Source organism: Sciurus vulgaris, assembly GCF_902686455.1.
Source record: "Sciurus vulgaris genome assembly, chromosome: 15".
Taxonomy (NCBI): domain Eukaryota; kingdom Metazoa; phylum Chordata; class Mammalia; order Rodentia; family Sciuridae; genus Sciurus; species Sciurus vulgaris.
Window position 1 is genome coordinate 77,482,833 of NC_136476.1, and position 18,561 is coordinate 77,501,393.

The 18,561-nt window shown below is 59.2% G+C and overlaps 1 protein-coding gene and 1 long non-coding RNA gene across 4 annotated transcripts in view; one reads left to right on the forward strand and one right to left on the reverse strand.

Moving 5' to 3' along the window:
- Positions 1–1,804: 1,804 nt before the first annotated feature.
- Positions 1,805–12,811, reverse strand: LOC306645771. 3 transcript variants are annotated; one of them, XR_013759714.1, is made up of 3 exons: positions 12,557–12,811; positions 5,141–5,275; positions 1,805–2,221 (listed from the first exon to the last, which is right to left on the reverse strand). It is a non-coding gene; the product is annotated as an uncharacterized lncRNA (long non-coding RNA). The 3 variants fall into 3 exon arrangements; XR_013759715.1 differs by lacking the exon at positions 12,557–12,811 and adding an exon at positions 5,516–5,820; XR_013759716.1 differs by lacking the exon at positions 12,557–12,811 and adding an exon at positions 5,363–5,493.
- Positions 5,383–18,561, forward strand: part of DAB2IP (DAB2 interacting protein) — a gene marked incomplete at its 5' end in the record, with an annotated part of 238,162 nt that continues 224,983 nt past the window's right edge. The window contains one exon of the mRNA XM_079113734.1: positions 5,383–5,516. Coding sequence (XP_078969860.1) covers positions 5,477–5,516 — 40 coding nt within the window. The remainder of the gene's footprint in view (positions 5,517–18,561) is intronic.

The following is an 18,561-nucleotide window of genomic DNA, read 5'->3' on the forward strand; positions in this document are numbered from 1 at the left end:
AAAACAAGGAGGAACCAGGGCGTGTGGGGCAGGTCTTCAGTCCCAGCAACTCAGGAGGCTGAGGCCGGAGGATTGCAAGCTCAAGGCCAGACTGGGCAAAATAGTGAGTGTGAGACCCTGCCTCAAAATAAAAACTAAAAAGGACTGTGGTGTGGCTCAGTGGTAGAGCAGCCCTGGGTTCCATCCCCAGTGCCTAAGGGGAAAAGGGAAAGAAACCCAGGAGGCATGTGGCTGTGGGGAGGGAGGGAGGAGGTGATGAAATGGGAAGGGGGCAGCCCGCACAGGCTGGATTCAGAAGCACTGGGCACCTCCTCTGGCCCAGGTCCTAGCGTACATCCTACCTGTCTTGGTGACCCTGTTCTCCTCTCAGCCTTCCCGTTACAGATGAGGAATCCAAAGCACCAATAATGGGAATCATGGGCCCAGCAGGTAATTGGGATTTGGACCCAGGCAGGTCCTCATGGCTGAGCATGTCCTCTCTGGGAGAAACCCTGTTCTTAGAGTCTGGCTAGGAGAGGTAGAGAATAAAGATAGTAAGAGAGGAGGTGGAGAGGGCAGGGAGGCGGCAGCCCACGCAAGCCCCTGGAGGCTCACCAGGAGGCGAGGAGCAGGAGCCAGGCTGGAGCACGTGTGATGGCCTGAGAGCAGCAATGCAGTGGGTGCGGGTCACACCAGATTCCACCCCAGCTCAGCAGGTGGGGAGCAGCTGGGGCTGTGGGCTCCTCAGAGGCTCCGTTTGGCCTTGGACAGGAGGCTGTCTACAGAAAATCAGAACCCAGAGCAGAAATAACTTGAAAACACATGCAGCTCAGGTTGTCGGACCCACACAATAGGAGCACACGCCTGTCCTGCTGCAGCTGCGGAGACTCCTCTTCATCCCTCACAGTCCAGCTCAGCCGGTCCCTCCTTTGCAAAAGCTTTCTCAACTCGATGAGCTGATGGCTCCCCCTTCACGCCCCTGCTTTACCCTCTTCTAGCTTTTAGATCTCTGGGTTTTGATTCCTCTTTCATGTGTCCTGGGCCCAGCCCAGGACTTGGCTGGCTGTGTCCTTCCCAGCAGGCAGATGGTGAGCAAGCCAGCCAGCAGGTGCCTGCCTCCCGCATGCCCACTACAGGACGCCTGTCCCCTCACCCCCTCCCACCGGTGTCCTTCGCTCAGCCAGACTCGGGCCAGCGACCACTGGTGACCACTTAGCTCATTTAATTAGCTGGGGTGCCAGGCCACTGCTGCTGGATGGGGTGTGTGTGGGAACACGCGTCCTGCTGTGCTGGGGCGCTTTGGCTCTTGGATCAAGACCCCGTCCTTCCTGCCGCGCTGAGCTCTGCTGCAGCCTCGGCTCCGAAGACCAGCCCATGGCTCCGTCCAGCGACTCCCAGCCCTCCTGGCACATTTCCTTCCCTGCTTCCACGTCGGATGGTTTAGCTCCGCAAGCGGATCCAGAACCTGTGCGCTTTTCTCCGTTTCCGCCCCCAGCCCCTGCTGGAGGTCCCTGCACCTTGACATCAGTGGGTTAGAGCAGGGCCCTACCTGGTCTCCCTGAGTCCACTTCCCACACAGCAGCCAGGGAGCCCCTCAGGTCATTACCCTGCTTCAACCCAAAATGGCCCCCACACTCCCTGGCCCACAGGCTCTCCACGGAGCAGCCCCGTGACCTTTCCCTCTCCTCTTGGGCCACTCTTCCACCCGAGCACCCAGCCCCAGCCACTCTGGCCTCCTGCCTGCCAGGCTCACTCCCGTAGCCCTTGCAGGGCCCCCCCCCCCCTCCCCCAGGCTGGCTCCCTGGAGCCACCTTGCTGGTCAAGTTAGTGCTCAGAATTTACTCCTCTGGGCCCAGAGTTAATTTTCTAAATAGCCCTCCTCTTTCTCCAAATAGAATATAAATCCATGCAAGAAGAGACACTGTCCATCCCAGATGCTAGGAGAGGACTGGGCATAAAATCAGCACCTGTGAACTGTTGGTGGAATGAACATAAGATCCAGATGGGGCCTGAATGCCTTTTGCAGTCACGCTGGGAATGTACCAGTGCAGGTGCTTTCCGACCCAGCAACTCTGTATTGACGGTTTTACCACTTGGAGATCATTAGACAGGTGTGTACAAGGTACAGTCAAGATATTTATGGCAGCTGGGTGTGGTGGTGCACGCTGTAATCCCAGTGTCTCGGGAGGCTGAGGCAGGAGGATCGAGAGTTGGAGGCCAGCTTCAGCAACTTAGCAAGACCCTGCTTCCAAATAAAAAATAAAAAGGATTGGAGATGTGCAGTCCTGGGTTCAATACCCGGTACCAAAAAAAAAAATAATAATAATAATGATAATTCATTGCAACATTGCTATTGTGACCAACAAAGGGCAGCAATCTAGGTGTCCATCAGGAGGGACCAGCCAAAGGGTGGAAAGTTGTGTAGCCACTAAACGGAAGGAGAAGGGTCTGACTGTGCTGACGTAGTTCGCCCCCGTGGCGGGAAATGGAGCCTGGGGCCTGATGTGCAATATACATTTATTGTAAATGAATCCCGGGAGAGCAGGAGCTCTGTTTGCATATCTAAACACAACTGAGTCACAAAAAGAGGGAAATGGGTGGGGAGGGGTCAGGTTAACCCAGCTATTCCTTGACGGTGAGGAAGGTGGCGCCCAGGGAGGGTAGAGACTCACTCTGGGTCACACCACGACTTGGCTGCACAGCCAGAATGTGGGCCCAGGTCTTCCTTCCTCAAGACCCACTTCCTGTTCTCAGCAGGTACTGGGGGCATAGCTGAGGGAAGGATGCAGCCTGAGCCTTATCCGGAGTCGGTTAAGTCAAGTCGCTTCTTTTGAAGCCTCAGCGTCCTTGTCTGTAAAATGGGCCCATATTCTCCCCACCCCAACCCTGACCTCACCAGGCTGTGGCGAGGGAAGAAAGCTTGTGATTATAAAAGCTTATATAAGGATGAGCATTACTGAGTGCCTAGGACACGCCCAGTCAGACTCACACAAAGCCCTTTGAGGCTCATGATCCCCTTTAATCTGCACAAGAACCCTCTGAGCTTAGGGCTGTGAGCGGCCTCATTCTGAGAGTAAGACTCACAACGCTTTAGTAACTAACACCCAGTGTCGCCGACCTTGGTGGCAGAGCTGAGATGTAAGCCCAGGGCTTTAGCCCCCTCCTCTCAGCTACTGTACTCTAGAAAGTTCTCCATGTTCCTATATGAAATTGGTTCCCAGGGCCCTGGAGAGCTGGGGCACGCTGGGCCTGACCCATCCATTGGTCAGGTGGTCCCCAGGGCAGAGTGCCCTCTCCTAGGCTGCCTCCCGCCCATACAGCCTGTCCGCACACCCACTGATTAGGAGGGCCAGGGAGCTCAGAGCCTGCAGCCAGCCTGGGTCGGGCCTGGCCTCCCTGTAATTAAGGGAGCAGGAGGTTGGGAGTGAGACTCCATGTCATCCAAGGTGGGGGAGGAGGGTTGGGGGACAGGAGGAGCCTCTGTGTGGTTAGGCTAACCACGTCAGCAGCCACTGGCCCTCTGGAGGCCACAGGGCAGCCATGGGTAGCTGAGAGGGACCCTGTGTAGACTCCCCTCCATGTCACCTTGCCAGCCTCCTGCCCATCTCTCTGTCTCCTCCTCCCTCCTTGTGACATCCCCCCACCCACACCAGAGCCATGCCACCTAAAAGCAGGTCACTAACGCTTGGCTCCTGGTGTCCAGCAATGCTGTGGGGACAGAGCAGTTCCTCCTGCCTGAGTGCAGTGCAGACGGAGGCTGAGAGGGCCACTTGCAGGAAGACCCGGGTGTCTACGGGAAAGGAGGTCATTCTCTGAACAGAGGTCTTCTGGACAGCTCGTGGCCCCCCAGAACAAGCCCGCACCCCCAGGCTGGTGCTCCCTGCCTGCTCTTCAGCCCTGACTTTCTCCCAACCACGTGCCGTCTCCCTTCTGGCCTCCGTGCCTTTCCCCTGCTGTCCCCTCGGCCTAAATGCCTTCCCTCCCTGCTCAGCCCATCTGATCCTGTTCTCTCTCTGCCAGGTCAAGGCCGCCTCGCCCAGGCAGCCTTCCCTGACTGGGCTCCGGCAGAGCTCTCCCTCCCCTGCAGGAGAGGGCCCGGCCTGTATTCTGAGCATGCCTGGGCGACAGGGAGACAGGCATGAACTGTGGCATCTTTGACCTCCCCCACCCCTGGCACCAAGGCTGGGACCTTTCTGCCCTGAAGTCACTCACTAGCTGTGGCCCTGGACAAGTCCATTCAGCTCTCTAACCTGCTTTGTCCTTGTCTGTTCAATGACCATGTCTATGAGAAGGGCCCACTGTGAGGCTCACACGAGGCGACGTGATCACTCACAACCGGGGCCGCCTCTGGTGGGTGCTTCACAAACCGTACCCAGTGCTTGCATGGCTGTTCTTGTCAAGGCCACAGCCTCCCCAGTCCAGCTCTGCCCTGCCACTCACCTCTTTCACATGGCGAGCAGGGAGGCCTTTCCAAGGACAACAGGTGACCTGTTACTCCGTGGACCAAGACCACCTCCCTGGGCCCTGCCCAGGCTGCCCAGCCTCGAGCCTCAGCCCCTCTCTCTCCACCCCTGTCCCCTCCGCTCCAACCACCTGGAACTTACCGGGGGCACGCAGCTCCACTATTCTTCGGAACCCCATGCAGGTGATTGCTCCTCCGTCCTTCCCTGGCTGGCTGCTACCTGTCCTTGAGGTCCCCACTTAGGTGCCCATTCCTCCAGGAAGCCTTGTGGCTCACACCCCAGCCAGGTGAGGCCCCCCCGCTCTGTCCCCATGGCACCTGCCCCCACACACCAGGGCGCAATGACCTGTTCACCTGCAGCTGTTTACCCCGCAAGGGGCCAGACGCTGTGCCTCGCTCCCCGCTGCAGACCCAGCACAGTGTCTGGCGAGGACTGGATGCTCAAAAAATATTTAGTGACTAACTGAATGGATGGATGAGTCAATTACTGCATCCCCCACACTGCAGGAAATGTCTGAGAACAGATTTGAGTGGGAGGTTCCAGCAGGGCCTGGGAGAAGCCCCTGGGGTTTGGGTCCTGGGTGGTGAGCAGAGTGGACCCCCACCCCCTCCCACGAGTGGGTCAGCCTCCCCCTCTTCCCACAGGCCCTCGGGGCCCCAGAGCCGGCTTCCAGATGTTAAGCCCTGTCTCTGCCTCACCTCTTAGCTTTTCCATCTGTACAGCCGGGCCAGATCCCCGCAGCCAGCGTCGCGGGCAGCCAGGCCAACCGTCCCCGGCGTCTTCCTATTTTAGACATCTCGCCGCCTCGGTCCCTTCTAATGTTTCCAGCCAGGCTGCGGGGGGAGGAAAAAGAGGTTACTGCTACTTTAAATGTACCGTATGAAGGCGAGGGCTGGAAAGGGGCCTGCTCGCAGGAATACCCAGTCATCTAGTTGGAGAAGCCGCCAGATGGAATACAAAAGGAGAAGCCCGCAGGCTCATGGAGACAGCCCCGGTTCATAAACCAGGGGGCCCGGGGGCTGGGGGCCCGCGCCATGGAGCCCGACTCCCTCCTGGACCAAGACGGCGCCTACGGTAGGTGAGGCTGGCCGGCTCACTGGCGGAGTTGGGGACCTCGCCTGGCCGCTCAGGCACTTTCCTCTGCTTCAGGAGTCTGAGTGGATGGGAGGGGGGAGGTGGCCCGGCGGCTGGCACTGTCTGGGCCGGGGACTCTGGGTGGGCAAGGCTGCCCTGGGTCATGGGGCACAGCGCCCAAGGGTGCCCCGGGGCTGGGCAGCCAGGGGCAGGGTGCAGCGCAAGGGGAGCTCCTGGGCTGCCGTGCTCCACTCTCGGTCGGGAAGGCGAGGGAGGAAGTTTGCAGCCCCTGCGTGTCCGCCTCTGCCCGCCTCGCTGGCGGTCCCCCGGGCTGCACGCTGCCGTGGCAGATTCAATTAGCGAGATCCTGCAGATAAACAGAGAAGGAGCAGGCGACAGGGATGCACCCGGTAATTAAAGGCCAGGACTCAAGCTGACAGTGCTCCCCAGTGTACAGGGGCCCCCAGGCGGCCACCAGGGAGCTGCCCCTGCCCAGCCTTCCGGGCCACTGGCAGCCCTGGGCAGAGTGTTGGGGAAAAGTTGCCTGGGACAGGCCCTGGTCCAGGGTCCAGGGTCCAGGGAAGGGGTTCATAAGCCACCCAGAGTGGTTCCTCCAAGGCAGTTTCTGCAGGCGGGAGCCCAGGGACAAAGGTACCCCAGCTCTCCAGGCGGCTCACTTGGCCCTGCTGCTGCCGGGTCAGCAGGATGCTGAGCACACTGTGGCTATCTCTGGGCAACAGAGGGAGGCAGGGGCAGGCGTGTGGCGAGGGACCAAGGGAGCAGGTTTGGGGCTCCCTGGGGAGAAGGCCCCGTGAGGAGGGGCAGCCTCCTTCCAGCTCAGATCAGCCTTCGAGGGGATCGGGTCCTCCTGGGTCCTCAGTCTCCTTTTCCTCTGGACGCCCCTACTCCAGCCAGGCCTGGCTGCCTGGCACGGAGTCAAGGCCACACTCCCTTCCCCCCGCGGCAGCCCAGCTCCTTCCAGGGAGAGGGCCTTTGCCACGTTCTGAGCTGCAATCCCCGGGGAACTTGGCCAGGACTGGCTGCACACCCGGCTTTTTTAGGCAGTCAGGTGGCTGGCTGGTGCACCCCGAGTGACCCCCAGGTGCCAGCCTCTGTGTCGGGGTCAGAGGTGCACGAAAGAGGAGCTCAGTCCTGAGAATTAGCTTAGTGCCAGGAGGAAGGGAGGGGAAGGGAAGAGGGAGGAGGGTAAAGGAAAGAGGGCTCTTGGCCTGGAAGGGCTCCCAGCCTGGATTGGGAGACAACCAACGATCCGAGGATGGATTCCGAGGCACGAGATCCCTGGGAAGGTTGGGGGCATAGTCTGGGTTGGGAGAGGGGCCTGCCTACGTCCAGAGCTGTGCACTTGAGGCCTGGCACAGGGGCGGGCACGGCAACAGAGATGCTGGATGCTGTCCCACGGAGGGTCCAGTGCTGGGGGCCACACGGGGATCAAGCCAGAGTCAGGCAAATTTCCAGATTCCTCAAATCTCCATCTCCCCATCCAGTGACGTTCCAGAAACCCACAGCCCCAACTTGCTGTCCTCCAGTTCTGCTAGGGGCACCCAGTGGGCGGGGCAAGCCCAGAAACTGGGGCTGCCTCCACCCTAACCCAAGAGTCCTCCCACTGTCCTGTCCCCCAAGCTGCTGCTGGTCTCCGGGATGCCGGTCAGGCAGCGAGGTGTCTGGGGTCAGAGGGGAAGAGGAAGACTTGGACAGAGGGCAGGAAGGAGGGGCATGGGCCCTGACTCTCGGGAATGGAGGTTTGGCCTCTCCAGCAGGGCCCTGATTCTAAAGCTGAAGGGCGCTGGCCTGGCCCCCTCTCTGGACCCTGGTTCTGCATCCATTCATTCGACACTTTCAGGTCCAAGAATAAGTCAAACCTGGTCCCTGCCTTTGTGCCATTCCCGAGTCGGCCTGGGAGAGAGGCCGATGCCCTGAGGGGGACGTGAACGCCTGTGGAGCCTCTAACCCCACTCTTGAGTCCAGGAAACCTTCCCCGGGAGGAGACTTCTCCGGGTCGCAGGCCGATGGTCCCCTCTGTCAGCTCTTGAGAGAACACTGTGGACTGAGGGCTTGACAACAGATTTCAGGAGAGGAAATCTTCCCCTCCCTCTTTTGGAGGCTTAGAGTCCAACATCGATATTCCAACCCAAATGGAACACACACACACACACACACACACACACACACACACACACACACACACACCCCAAGGGAAGACCAGGAAAAAACTTGGCGGAAAAGCAACCACTCTGGTGTCCGTGGTACTACTGGCTCAGGAACCACTCACTGCCCCTTCATTAAATAAGGCCCTTAGCGGTCTCATTTCCAGTAATGGTGTTGAGGGCCTCGTCTCGTGAATGTCACGAGGACACAGGAGTCCTCCCTGATGCCTGCCCTCTCAAAGCACTTTCTTCACCCAGCTTCTGGAGTAGCCTCACTCCTGGTTTTCTTCTATTTCTTTCTCATTTCCTTTCTGTCCTCTTCCAGACCTCTCCCTCTGGCCATGCTATCAGATCTGCCTCTCTGCCTCACTGCACCATCTGACACCTCTTCCTTTACCTCCTCCCTGTTTAGGTCCCAGCCATACAGATCTGATCTTTTTTTAATACTCTTCAAACCAGTGCCCACCCCAGGGCCTTTGCACATGCTGTCTTTGTCTACCTGGAGTATCCTTCCTCTAACTCTTCACGGAACTAACTCTTCTTCCTCATCCCAAAATCAAATGAAAAGTCAACTCCTCAGAGAAGTCTTCGCTAGACCATATTCCTCCAGTCCATCCAATGAGACTCCACTCTCTGAGTCCCGCTTGTCCTTTGTAGGAACTGCTCTTGTTGGCGCTACGCACTATTATGCACTTAACCTGGGTGACCACCACTCACCTCTAAACTCTCAGCATGCCCAGGGCGCGGCTGTCTGACCAGCATGTGGTAAACAGCCAACAAACGCTGACTGAGTGAGTGAGGGCGTGAATGAATGCAGTCTGCCCAGGAGACACCGAGGGCTCCGGGGTCTCGATGGGGACAAAGCTGGGGATGGCAGCGCTGTGGCTGGGGGTGTGGCTCCATCGAGAGCTGTCTTTCAGAGAAGCACCTCCTCCCGTCTGCCTTGGGATGGCCAAGGAAGGGGACAAGAGGTAGCCTGACGGGGCCAGTGTCTTGCCCTGCGCGACCTTTCTCTTGGTGGTCTTGTGGGTCCTGCCTGCTTTTCCACTGCGCTGATGGCGCCGCCCGCCTGTCTTGGGTCTCCTCAGTCAGGTGCGTTTTGATTCCCTGGTCATTAGCCAGACTCCTACTTAGGACTGTGAAGATGCCTGAGGGCCGGGCCCCACCTGGTCCCCCACACTATTCCAGGGTCTCACGGTGCCTGGCCCGAGCAGTGCCCAGTACACACTGGCTGTAAACGAACGAGCGACTGAATCAGCAAAGGAGTGGTGAGCGGCTGGCTGAGCCCGCGGCCCCAGCTGGACCCCGCGCTTGGCTTGCTCTGCACCCCCAGGCCTCCTCCCCATCTCTGGGCTTCTGTTGAGAGTGCTGGGCTCCAAGCCCCAAGTGTTCCAGTTCCCAACATCCAGATTCTAAAGGCGACTCAGACCCCGACACCCTCTCCCCTTCTTGTGGCCTGAGCCTCATCCCAGCTCTCTTTGGCGTGGATGGCCCGGGGCCAGTCCCCATCCTCACTCAGCTTCAACTTCCTCATCTGGAAAATGGGCGGACCCAGCCCTGACCTGCCTGCTGCTACCGGGGGTCTTGGGGCTTCAGAGGAGAGAGAGGCGCGTGTGAGGCTGGACACCTGGTGGGGGGATCTACGATTCAGGTGGGAGCAAGCTGGTGAGATAGGGGCTCCCGTGAATGCTCCGGAGGGCCGGATGCTTCGGAAATTCTGGGGTGGAAGAGGTCACTTGGGAGCTCAGAATCTTCCATTTCTTCCAGACAACAGCCAGCAAGGACACCAGCCCAGGGTCACTGGGAGGCCCCAGTGGGAGGCAGATGTGACTAGTGCAGGTATAAGAACGAGTCCTGCTTATTGAGTACCCGCCCATGCCAGGCTCCAGGAAGAGCCTGCTGTGTGAGCCCTCTGTTTTAATCTCGTGACCTGGCAGGTTGCTGCTAGCCCATTTTCCAGATGAAGAAACTGAGGCTCGAGGGGGTTGAGTGACTGTCCCAGAGCAGAGTTAAGCACAGTGGGATCCGAATCCAGGCCCCTCTGGCTGCAGTGCCCGGAGCTTTATAGTGCTACCTGCTCTGAGGGCCATCGATGCGCCCAAGCTGGCACCTGGAGGCCCCTCCACTTGCCCTGGGAGATCTGCCTCCCAGGGTGCAGGGCACTGTGTCGCAGGGACCACGTTGGCTCAGTGGGGACAGCAGGAGGCAGAAGCAGCTGTGATGGAGTTGAGTCAGTCAAAAGAAAGGGCTATTTTGAGCTGGAAGCTGTCAGGGGCCTGATGTCACCACTCCCTGGCCCTTCCCTGCAGAGAGGGAGGCTGAAATGCCATCAGGGGAACTGGCCTCAACTGGCAGCACATAGAGGCTGGTCTTAAAAATCATCTCAGCAGAGCTGGGAGTGTGGTTCATTCTTCACCTCAATTCCCGTCCCCACCCATCCAATGAGGTATTATCATTCTCCTGCTAGAGGTGAGGAAACTGAAGCTCAGAGAGGCTGAGTGACTTGACCTAAGTCACACAGCTAGTGTAGCCAGGAATCACAAAGGTTTGTTCCACTGAGAAACCCGTTCCCTGAACCAGTGTCTCCTAGGCCCCTTCCTGAGCTGCGCACATGAGACAGGATGTTGGAGGCTCTGCCTGGGCCTGCCCTACCTCTCAGGCCCCCTGCTGGCTCTACCACTGGGCTAGCTCAACAGGCCCTGGGCAAAGACCTGGGCCCCCAGTCTGTCCTACCTGGGGTGGGAAAGGAATGCCAGAATTCAGATTCCCGGACCAGGTTGGCAGGGCCTCCAAGGAAACTGGAGGGAGAGGAAAGGCCTCACTCCCCCCGGGGCCCTTTCCTAGGGAGGATGTGAGGCCAGAGAGGCAGAGCTGGGGTCCGTTTACTGAGCACTTACTATGTATGCGGCCCGTGCTAAATGTTCTATGTGAATGGAGGCTTCAGCTCCCCCCAGAGCAAGGAGCAGCCCTTTCACTTGGATGAGACCATCCAGGCTCCAAGGAGCCCCTGACCACACAGTTAGGGGACCTTGTGACTCAACCCAGGCCTCCCGACGCCAGTTCTCTCCCCACCACTCTGGGCTGAGTCCCTAACCTGCAGCCCTCCCCGTGCCCAGGGAGCCTCGGTCCTGCCAGCAGGCCACTCCTGGGCCTCTGGACTTTTCAAGGGGCAGGTGGCTGAGTGGCGATTTCCTCATCTCCACCTCACAGACTAGGGAAGAACCTAAATCCTGAGGGGCCATCAATCAAGAAGAGCAATGAGACTGGACAGGCTCTGGAAGGGAGTGGGAGGAAGCGACTTGTCCAGGGGCTTCTGTGTGCTTCAAGGCAAACACGCCTTCCTTTCTATGGCTTCTGGAAGGCTCTGTCCCGAAGGGTCAGAGGCCTAGGCTTTCCCCCTGCACACCTCCAAGGGAGCTGCCCCAGAAGGGTGGATAAAGCATGCCCGGTCCTGGACAGCGGCTGCCTCATCGTGGAGGCTGGTGCCCAGCTGCAGACCTTGTTGGACGATCAGTGGCATGGCCCAGGGCCCCAAGCCTTCCTACTGCCGAATGCATTTCTTGGCACATTGATCCCCATTTTACAGAAGAGGAAATTGAGCTACTGGTCCAAGTCTTCGTCCTGCCGATGATGAGGCCTGACTCACACCCAGGGCTGGACCATTGCTCCACCCCTTTGTATTCCAAGAAGGCAGGTGGGCCCTTCCCAGCAGGCCCAGTGTGTCCCCAGTTTCCTCTCCCTGGCTGGCCTCCTGGATACTGGAGTCCAGACTGTGCCCACTGCCCATCCTGTTCCTTCTGCTGCATGGTTATGCCCGCGGCTGCTGAACCCCCCAGTCACAGCTATGCCCCTTCCAGCTGGGATTCCTCCCCTCTGGAAGCCCAGGGGGTGCCGGAGCAAATGGGCGGTGGCTCAAGGTGTGAGGAAGCCCTGGGGAGGGTCCACTAGGGTCTTCCTACCTATGGCCCATGGCTTGATGGGAAGATGGAAGCAGAGAGGGAGGAACTGGACTCACTTAAGTATCTTGCCAGCCAGCCCCCAGCCCAGGCCCGCCCCGCCTGGCGCCTAGGCTGCCATCTTGCCCTCCCCGGCTCCCATCTCCACCTGACCCCAATGCACTCCCCATGTGCAGCCAGAAGGGCCGCACTAAGAACCCCACGGTGCCCTCTGACCCTGCAGAGGCCCCCTCTGCTGGGGTCACGTCACACCCCCTCTTTCCCCGCCTCCATGGACTATCTTCTCCCTCCCCGTCACCTGTGCACTTGCCGTCCCCCCCACCCCCACCCCCACCCAGAGCTCTCTCCCACCTCCGCTCTCCCCAGTAGCCCCGCAACCTGCTCAGCCTGAGGACGCAGCTCAGGCTGCCTCCTCCAGGAAGCCTGCCTTGTCTGGACTCCCTGAACCCCTGGACCTCCTGCTATCCCACTGCACACGATGGACAAGGTCCACTTGCTTCTCTGCGTGCCTCCGCCTCTGGGCTGTGAGCTGCCTGGTGAGCCAGACTGAGAAGGTGGCGACGAGTGGGAGGACCCTGATCTCTGGCCTGCGTGGCGGGAATGTGGGTGTTCAGGTGGAGGAGGGGACGCCCGGGCAGGGCGGATTCTGGATGGGAGAAGGGGTGGTGTCCTGGGCTTGTTGTGCTTGCGGGGCCACCGGACGGACTCCTGTAGAGGAGTCTGATGGTCCTTCCAGAAGTGACCTTCATGAAGGCCCTGATTTCAGGGTGGAGGGACCGCAGCCACATGCCAGAACCACTCCCTTTCCAAGGCTGGCTGAAGCTTCGGCTCAAATGCCCACCCAGGGTCCCCCCCGCGGGACGCCCGCTCTGCCAGCCTGGCTGAGGCCGCTGGCTCCCCACTTCAGTGGGGTCATTACCTCCAGTCCTAGGACACCTCATGGGCTATGCCTTCTGACTCTTCAGGGCGGCAGCCACGTTGCCCCCGCCACTTGGGGGCTCGACATTGCCCAGCAGAGGGACAAACTCACAGAGAAGAGGGCGGTGGACGGGCAGCCTTGCCCCTCCCCTGGGCAGAGCAGGGTTGGGCAGTCTCAGCCCCACCCAAGGATTCTGGGAAAACAAGACACAAGCCCAAGGGGCCTGGGGTCGGACTGACCGGGGAGCGGGGCAGAGGCAGGTGGAGGGAGGGGTGGATTCCTGTCCAATCTGAAGCCTGGGCCCGATGGCTGGGTCACCACAACCCCAGGCCTTCCAGCCGGTGACCTACATTCCTGCAGCGCCTCCGTGTGCGAGCGCAGGCAGACAAGCGTGCAGAGCTGGGCCCCGCGGGAGGGTGGCAGCGCCTCTGCCCGTCTCGGCATCTGCAGAAGCCCCCGCGAGAGCATGTGATGATGTGGGGGTCCTACATGCCCGCTGGGCTCCACGGGTTCAGTCTGCGAGCGGAAGAGCCAGTTCCAGGGACTGCAGATCCTGAAGTGGCCGGGCCACCTGTCCCCATCCCTACCCCAGCTCTGCCAGCATTACCCACGAGTGGCCTCACACTGCTCTGCTAATGTGGAACGCCAGGCACTGAGGTGGCCGTCAGCAGAGGCAGCCAAAGGGTGACCTGGAGCCCCAGCATGAGGCTGACCTAGAAGGGAGCCCGGTGAGCTGCAGAGGAAGCAGGTGCTGGCCTCTGGCCTCTGGAGGTGGCTGCCTGGCTCAGCCTCTTCCTCCAGGGTGGGGACAGAGGGTCCCTTCCTTCCTGGTGAGGCCCATCTTGGAGGAAGGGGCTGTGCCAGAAGCTGGGAGCCAGGGTGCAGGCTCTGCTGGGCACCCTGCTCTGAGACCCTCTGGTCTGTCCTCTGCAGCTGTGGGGGGTGGGGTGAGGGTGGCCGTCCTTTCCTTCAGACTGGCCTCTGACAGCACAGAGGGCCTGGCAGCCTTTCAGAGACTCTCCCCGTCGCTGTCTCAGTCTATCTCTGTGTCCGTGTCTCCATCAATCTCTGTATCTCTCTCTGCCCCTCTCTCTCCCACTGCCCCCAGGACCGTGAATGTGCCCACAGGCACGCAGTGATGGCCTACTGTGTGCAGCAGCAAGTGAGCAGCGAGGCTGAACCCCGGCGGCCTCTCCAGGGCCCCTCCTGAGCCCGCCTGTATTTGGCTGCAGGTCTCCCTCTTCACTCAACTACCCCATGGAGGCCGATCCTACCCACAGGGCTCTGTCCTCTCCAGCCACCTGAGGACCACCCTGCCAGCCTCCTCTTGGGCCCATGAAATCTCTCCCATCCTTCCTCACGCCTCCTAACCATGTCCGGCCTCCTTCCTCCCCTGGTCTCTGCTTCCTCCCTTCCCCTGTGGTCCTCAGCCAGGCCACCAGGACAGATGACCAAACATCATCCACTGCTCCACACCTCTGCCCCCCCACCTACTTCACACCCTTCCTGTGTTTGCACCTTTGTCCTTTGCCAGTCCCCACCAGGGCCTCCTGTCACCCCTGCTCCACGCAGGTCCTGCTGCAGACCAGAGGATGCTGTAACCCACCATTCCACTCAGGAATCTGGGGCTGGTCACACCTGATGGCCTCGTATGTCAACTTATCTGTGTGTCTGTCCCTGCTGCACATAGCTCAGAACTTCAACTCTGTGGCCCCAGCACTTCACCTGAATGTTTGTTGAATGAATAGTGAATGGTGGTGTGATTTGATACAAGTAAAAGTACCTTGCAAGCTGTGGAGGGCCCCGGGTCAGGGCAGCACACAGGGTGCTATTAAAGAGAATTGGAAGTCTCTGGCAGAGCGCAGCCTCACCTGGGTGGCAGGAAGGGACCTGGCTGCCCCAGAATTTCCTGAGGATTCTGATCCTTGCTGAGCCTTGGGATGATGCCCAGCCTTGCTCCAGAGATTCAGTTAGTCTAGAGGCTGCCCAGGCACTGGAATGTTCCATCCCCCTGCCTCCCCTGAACCCTGAAGGCAACTCAGTTCCGAGGGGCAAATGCTGGGACGGAGAGGAGTGCTGGGGCCCAGGGTCTCACTCCTGGCCTCCTTGATTCACGCTGCGCACACCGCCTAACAGCTCTCTGCCTCTCTGCTTGGTGCCAGGGCCCCTGGGAGCACCATGCTGGGTCCCTGCCTCAGGGAGGAGCTCAGAACAGGTGTCCACAGCTGATTGACAGCCAGGGAAGGAGGGCCTATGGGCTGGGGATGCTGAGCTGAGTGACCAGTGTCGGCCTCGTGGAAGGGCACAGTGAGCAGGCAAAAGGAACTGCAGGGGCGAGGCCTGGAGTTGAGACCCACACAGAAGCCTCTCTGGGAACCTCGAGCAGTTCGGTGGGCTGGACCCCAAACCCAGTGGGCACAGGAGGCTGGAGCCGGGAGAGGTCAGCAGGACCAGGTGGAGGCCTTGGGTGCTAGGCTCAGGGCTTGGGCTTTATTCTGAATGAATGGTTTCAAATGGGGGCACGGGGGTGTGTTCTGCTGAGTCCAGAATTTCTAAGACTCCAAACCCCACCTCACCCAGCACAGGCCCCCTCCCCCGAGCGAACTCAGGTATACCAGGTGGCTGCACACCTCTGAGGTCCAATCCCAGCAGGAGAAGCTGAGCCCAGGAGGAGGCTGGGAAGCTGGGAAGAGCTGCAGGAAGGGAGAGAGTCCAGGCAGCCAGGAGTCAGGGGGCAGCAGCGTTGCTGGGTGGTGGCTTTAGAGGTCTCTGTCCTGCAGTGTCCTTGGCAGCCCAGAGCTCTCTTGGCATCTAGGAGGACAGCCCCAATCTTCCTCCTATTGCACCTTGAGAAGCTAAACTGGAGAACAGAGGAAAGGAGATGCGAGAACCCACAGACCTCTCACTGGAAAGCTCACACCCATTTTATGGAGGAAACTGAGGCAGAGAACATGGAGATTACCCATTGTCACACTGCTAGGAAGGAGCAGAGTCCACTCACCTCCACTGTTCCTCATATAGAAGGGAAAATGGGGACCCAGGGTGGGCAAGGCTGGTGGGGACTGATCAAAGAATCAGGGGGTCCCAGGTGGCTTCTGGGAGGGGGCAGCTGGGGCTGGTCCCTGCTGATAAAAGGGGGTGGAAAGAATTGAGATTTAGTTCAGTGTGGTGCAGCAGGGGGACCCCCAGCAAGGGAAGCAGCCCCAATAGAGGTGGACATGAGTTTCGGGATTTCCCAGCCTGAATCACGTTGCATGACGGCCCACGTAGCTGGCCAGGCCCCAGGCCCCAGGCAGCCCTGGGGTGACAGGCTGTATCCTGGAGCAGATCTCTCAACCTGGACTATTGGCATTTAGGACCTCTCGCTCTTTGTTGTCAGGGAGGGGAGCGCTGTCCTGTGTGTTATAGGACAGTTAGCAGCACCCCAGCCCCTACGTACTAGCTACCAGACATTGCCATGCGCCACTGTCCTGGAGTAGGCAGGTGCTGTGGAAGAGGTTTGAGCAGGGCAGGGCCGGGTCCCAAGCTGGGGTCAGGAATGGCCTGAGCTCCAGCCCTGGCTCCAGCCCTGCATGCCAGCGCCTCCGTCTTCTGCTGACCCGGGGCTCATTAAGAGCAAGGAAATCTCCACCAGGAGACTGCGGGGCAGCGGGCGCAGGGCAGAGGGCCAAGCCACGGGGCTGGAACAAAAGAGCTTGTGTTTGGGGAGAGGACCTCCCCTCCCCCACAGCATAGGGCATTGGGAGTGGGGTGGGGACAACCACCCTGAGCCAAGAGGGGCTGCAGGGCTGGGGAAGGGGCTTGTGAGAGGCAGGATTCAGATGGAAGGGGCTGGAAGGGAGCTGGGAGCTGCCCTATAGTGGAGCTTCTGGTGCACAACTGGCTTTGCAGAGGGTGCCAAAACCAAAGCCTGGGGTGGGGGAGATGGAGTCTTGAGCGCCTCTTGACCCTGGTCCAGGTGGTGAGAGGTCAGGGGCTGCCTTCCAGGCTTGGGTCAGCCAGGGTAGATGAACAGCAGGAGCCCCCAATCCCCTTTCCTTCCATTCATGTGTCACTGTGTCAGGGGAGGGTGGGGCTGGGTAGGAGAGAAGGGGGAGGGAAGCCGCGTGCTCATGGTGGGGGGTCCAGCCAGCCAGATGAGCTTCTAAATACTGATTCCGCCTCCCTCCCTGCTTAAAACCCCACTGGCTCCCCAGGACCTTGAGGATCAATTCCCCTGCATTTTTTTTTTTTTTTTTTCCAGTACATGGGATTGAACCAAGGGTGGTCTACCACTGAGCTACATTCCCAGCCCTTTTGCACTTTTTATTTTTTGAGACAGGAGCTCCGTAAGTTGCTGAGGCTGGACTTGAACTTGGGATCCCCTTGCCTTAACCTCCCCAGTTGCTGGGATTACAGGTGTGCGTCCCCACACCTGGCCATTCCTTGGTTCTTGCCCCTTGGCAACCTGCTGCCTGTGTCCTGGATGGTTTACCTCACTCCACCTGCAAATGGCCACCAATGTCCATGCTTAAGCCAGATAGAGTGGCTGGTGGCTCCGCCAACACCTGGGCTTCCTCGGCCTCCCCAGTTCAGTGTGCCTCTCCCCTGGACCTACATTATCTGCCTCTTCCCCACCTGTGAGTCTCTGCCACCTGCCACCTCCTACTCACATGCTGGTGCCCCTTGACCACCACTGCCTCCAGGAAGCCTTCCCACCCCCAGCCATTGCGTGCCCAGGGCGTGGGGTGGTGCCAGTCGCCTCAGGACGCAGCCACCTGAGAAGGCTCTGTCCAAGGTTACGCCCCAGTTTGTCTCGTTTTCTTGTAGCCTCAACAGAAAGTGGTGACCAGGGGCATTTGTTGGAGGAAGGAGGGAAAGAGTCTAAAAAAGTATGGCTTTAGGAAAGGGAGAAGACCAGAGAGAAAACAAGAGGGCGACAGGGGTGGGAAGTAGCCTGTCATCCAGCCAGTGCCAGGGCTGACTGACCCCGGCCCTGAGCATGGCTGTAGACACCATCTGTCACCAGGCTCCTGGGCGGCTCATTCCCCTAGAGGTGGCATCTTGGACCCAGCTGGACTTGCTGACAGGTCCTTCTAGGATCTGGCCCTTAGTGCTGCAACAAAGCAGGACAGCTGTTGAGGCAGGTGGGGTGGGGGTCCCAGGTGGGCATCCAGCAGCCCCCAGGCCTGCAGGCATTGCTGGTCAGCAGTGGAGCCCGGGTCCCTGGCTCTGGGAACCCCAGGAGCCAACAGACTGTCTAGCCCAGTGGTTTTCCAGCTGTATTCATGGAGGAAAATCCCTCCATGTGACAGAGTTGCAGCTACCCCCCTGCTGTCCTGCAGAACCAGACAGCCTTCTGTCGAAAGCATAAACATATGAGTGTAAGAATTGGAATCTGAAAGCCGGGTTGTTTGGTAACACAGGAACAAAAGAACTTAGTTTCTCGGTTGAGGTGGGGGTGGGGAAGAGGAGCTGCTCCAAGCGATCAGAGCTGGACTGCAGGTCACTAGGCACCTGGGGGATTACCTTAAACCCAGGTTCTGCCAAAGACCTCAAAAGACACTGCACAAATTTCCCAGCTTTGGCCAAGGCAGCACTAGGTTCAGAATCAGAATCTCAGGGTTCAAGTCCCATGTACTCACTGCATTCACCTTGGCCAAGTCAATGTCCCCTCAAGACTCCTTTCCTTCCTCAATAAAATGAAGCTAACAACAGCCCTGTCCCAGAGTGGTTGTAAGGACTGAACGAGCGAGCGCATAGAGCAGGGCTGACCATTCCTTGTGGGCTCGGGATTCTACCTTGCCTGTGACCTCGGGGAAGTTTAAATCCCAGCTACGTCCTTAGCTGCTATCTGAACTGAGACAAGTTTCTTAACCTCTCTGCCTCAGTTTCCTCACCTGCGAAATGGGTATAATAGCGGCACCCACCTGGCTCACACGATGTAATGAGTTGGTCGGCGTTAATGCTCCTGGAACAAATTGGCATCCATATTTGTTATTGCTATATCCAATTACAGCAGAGAC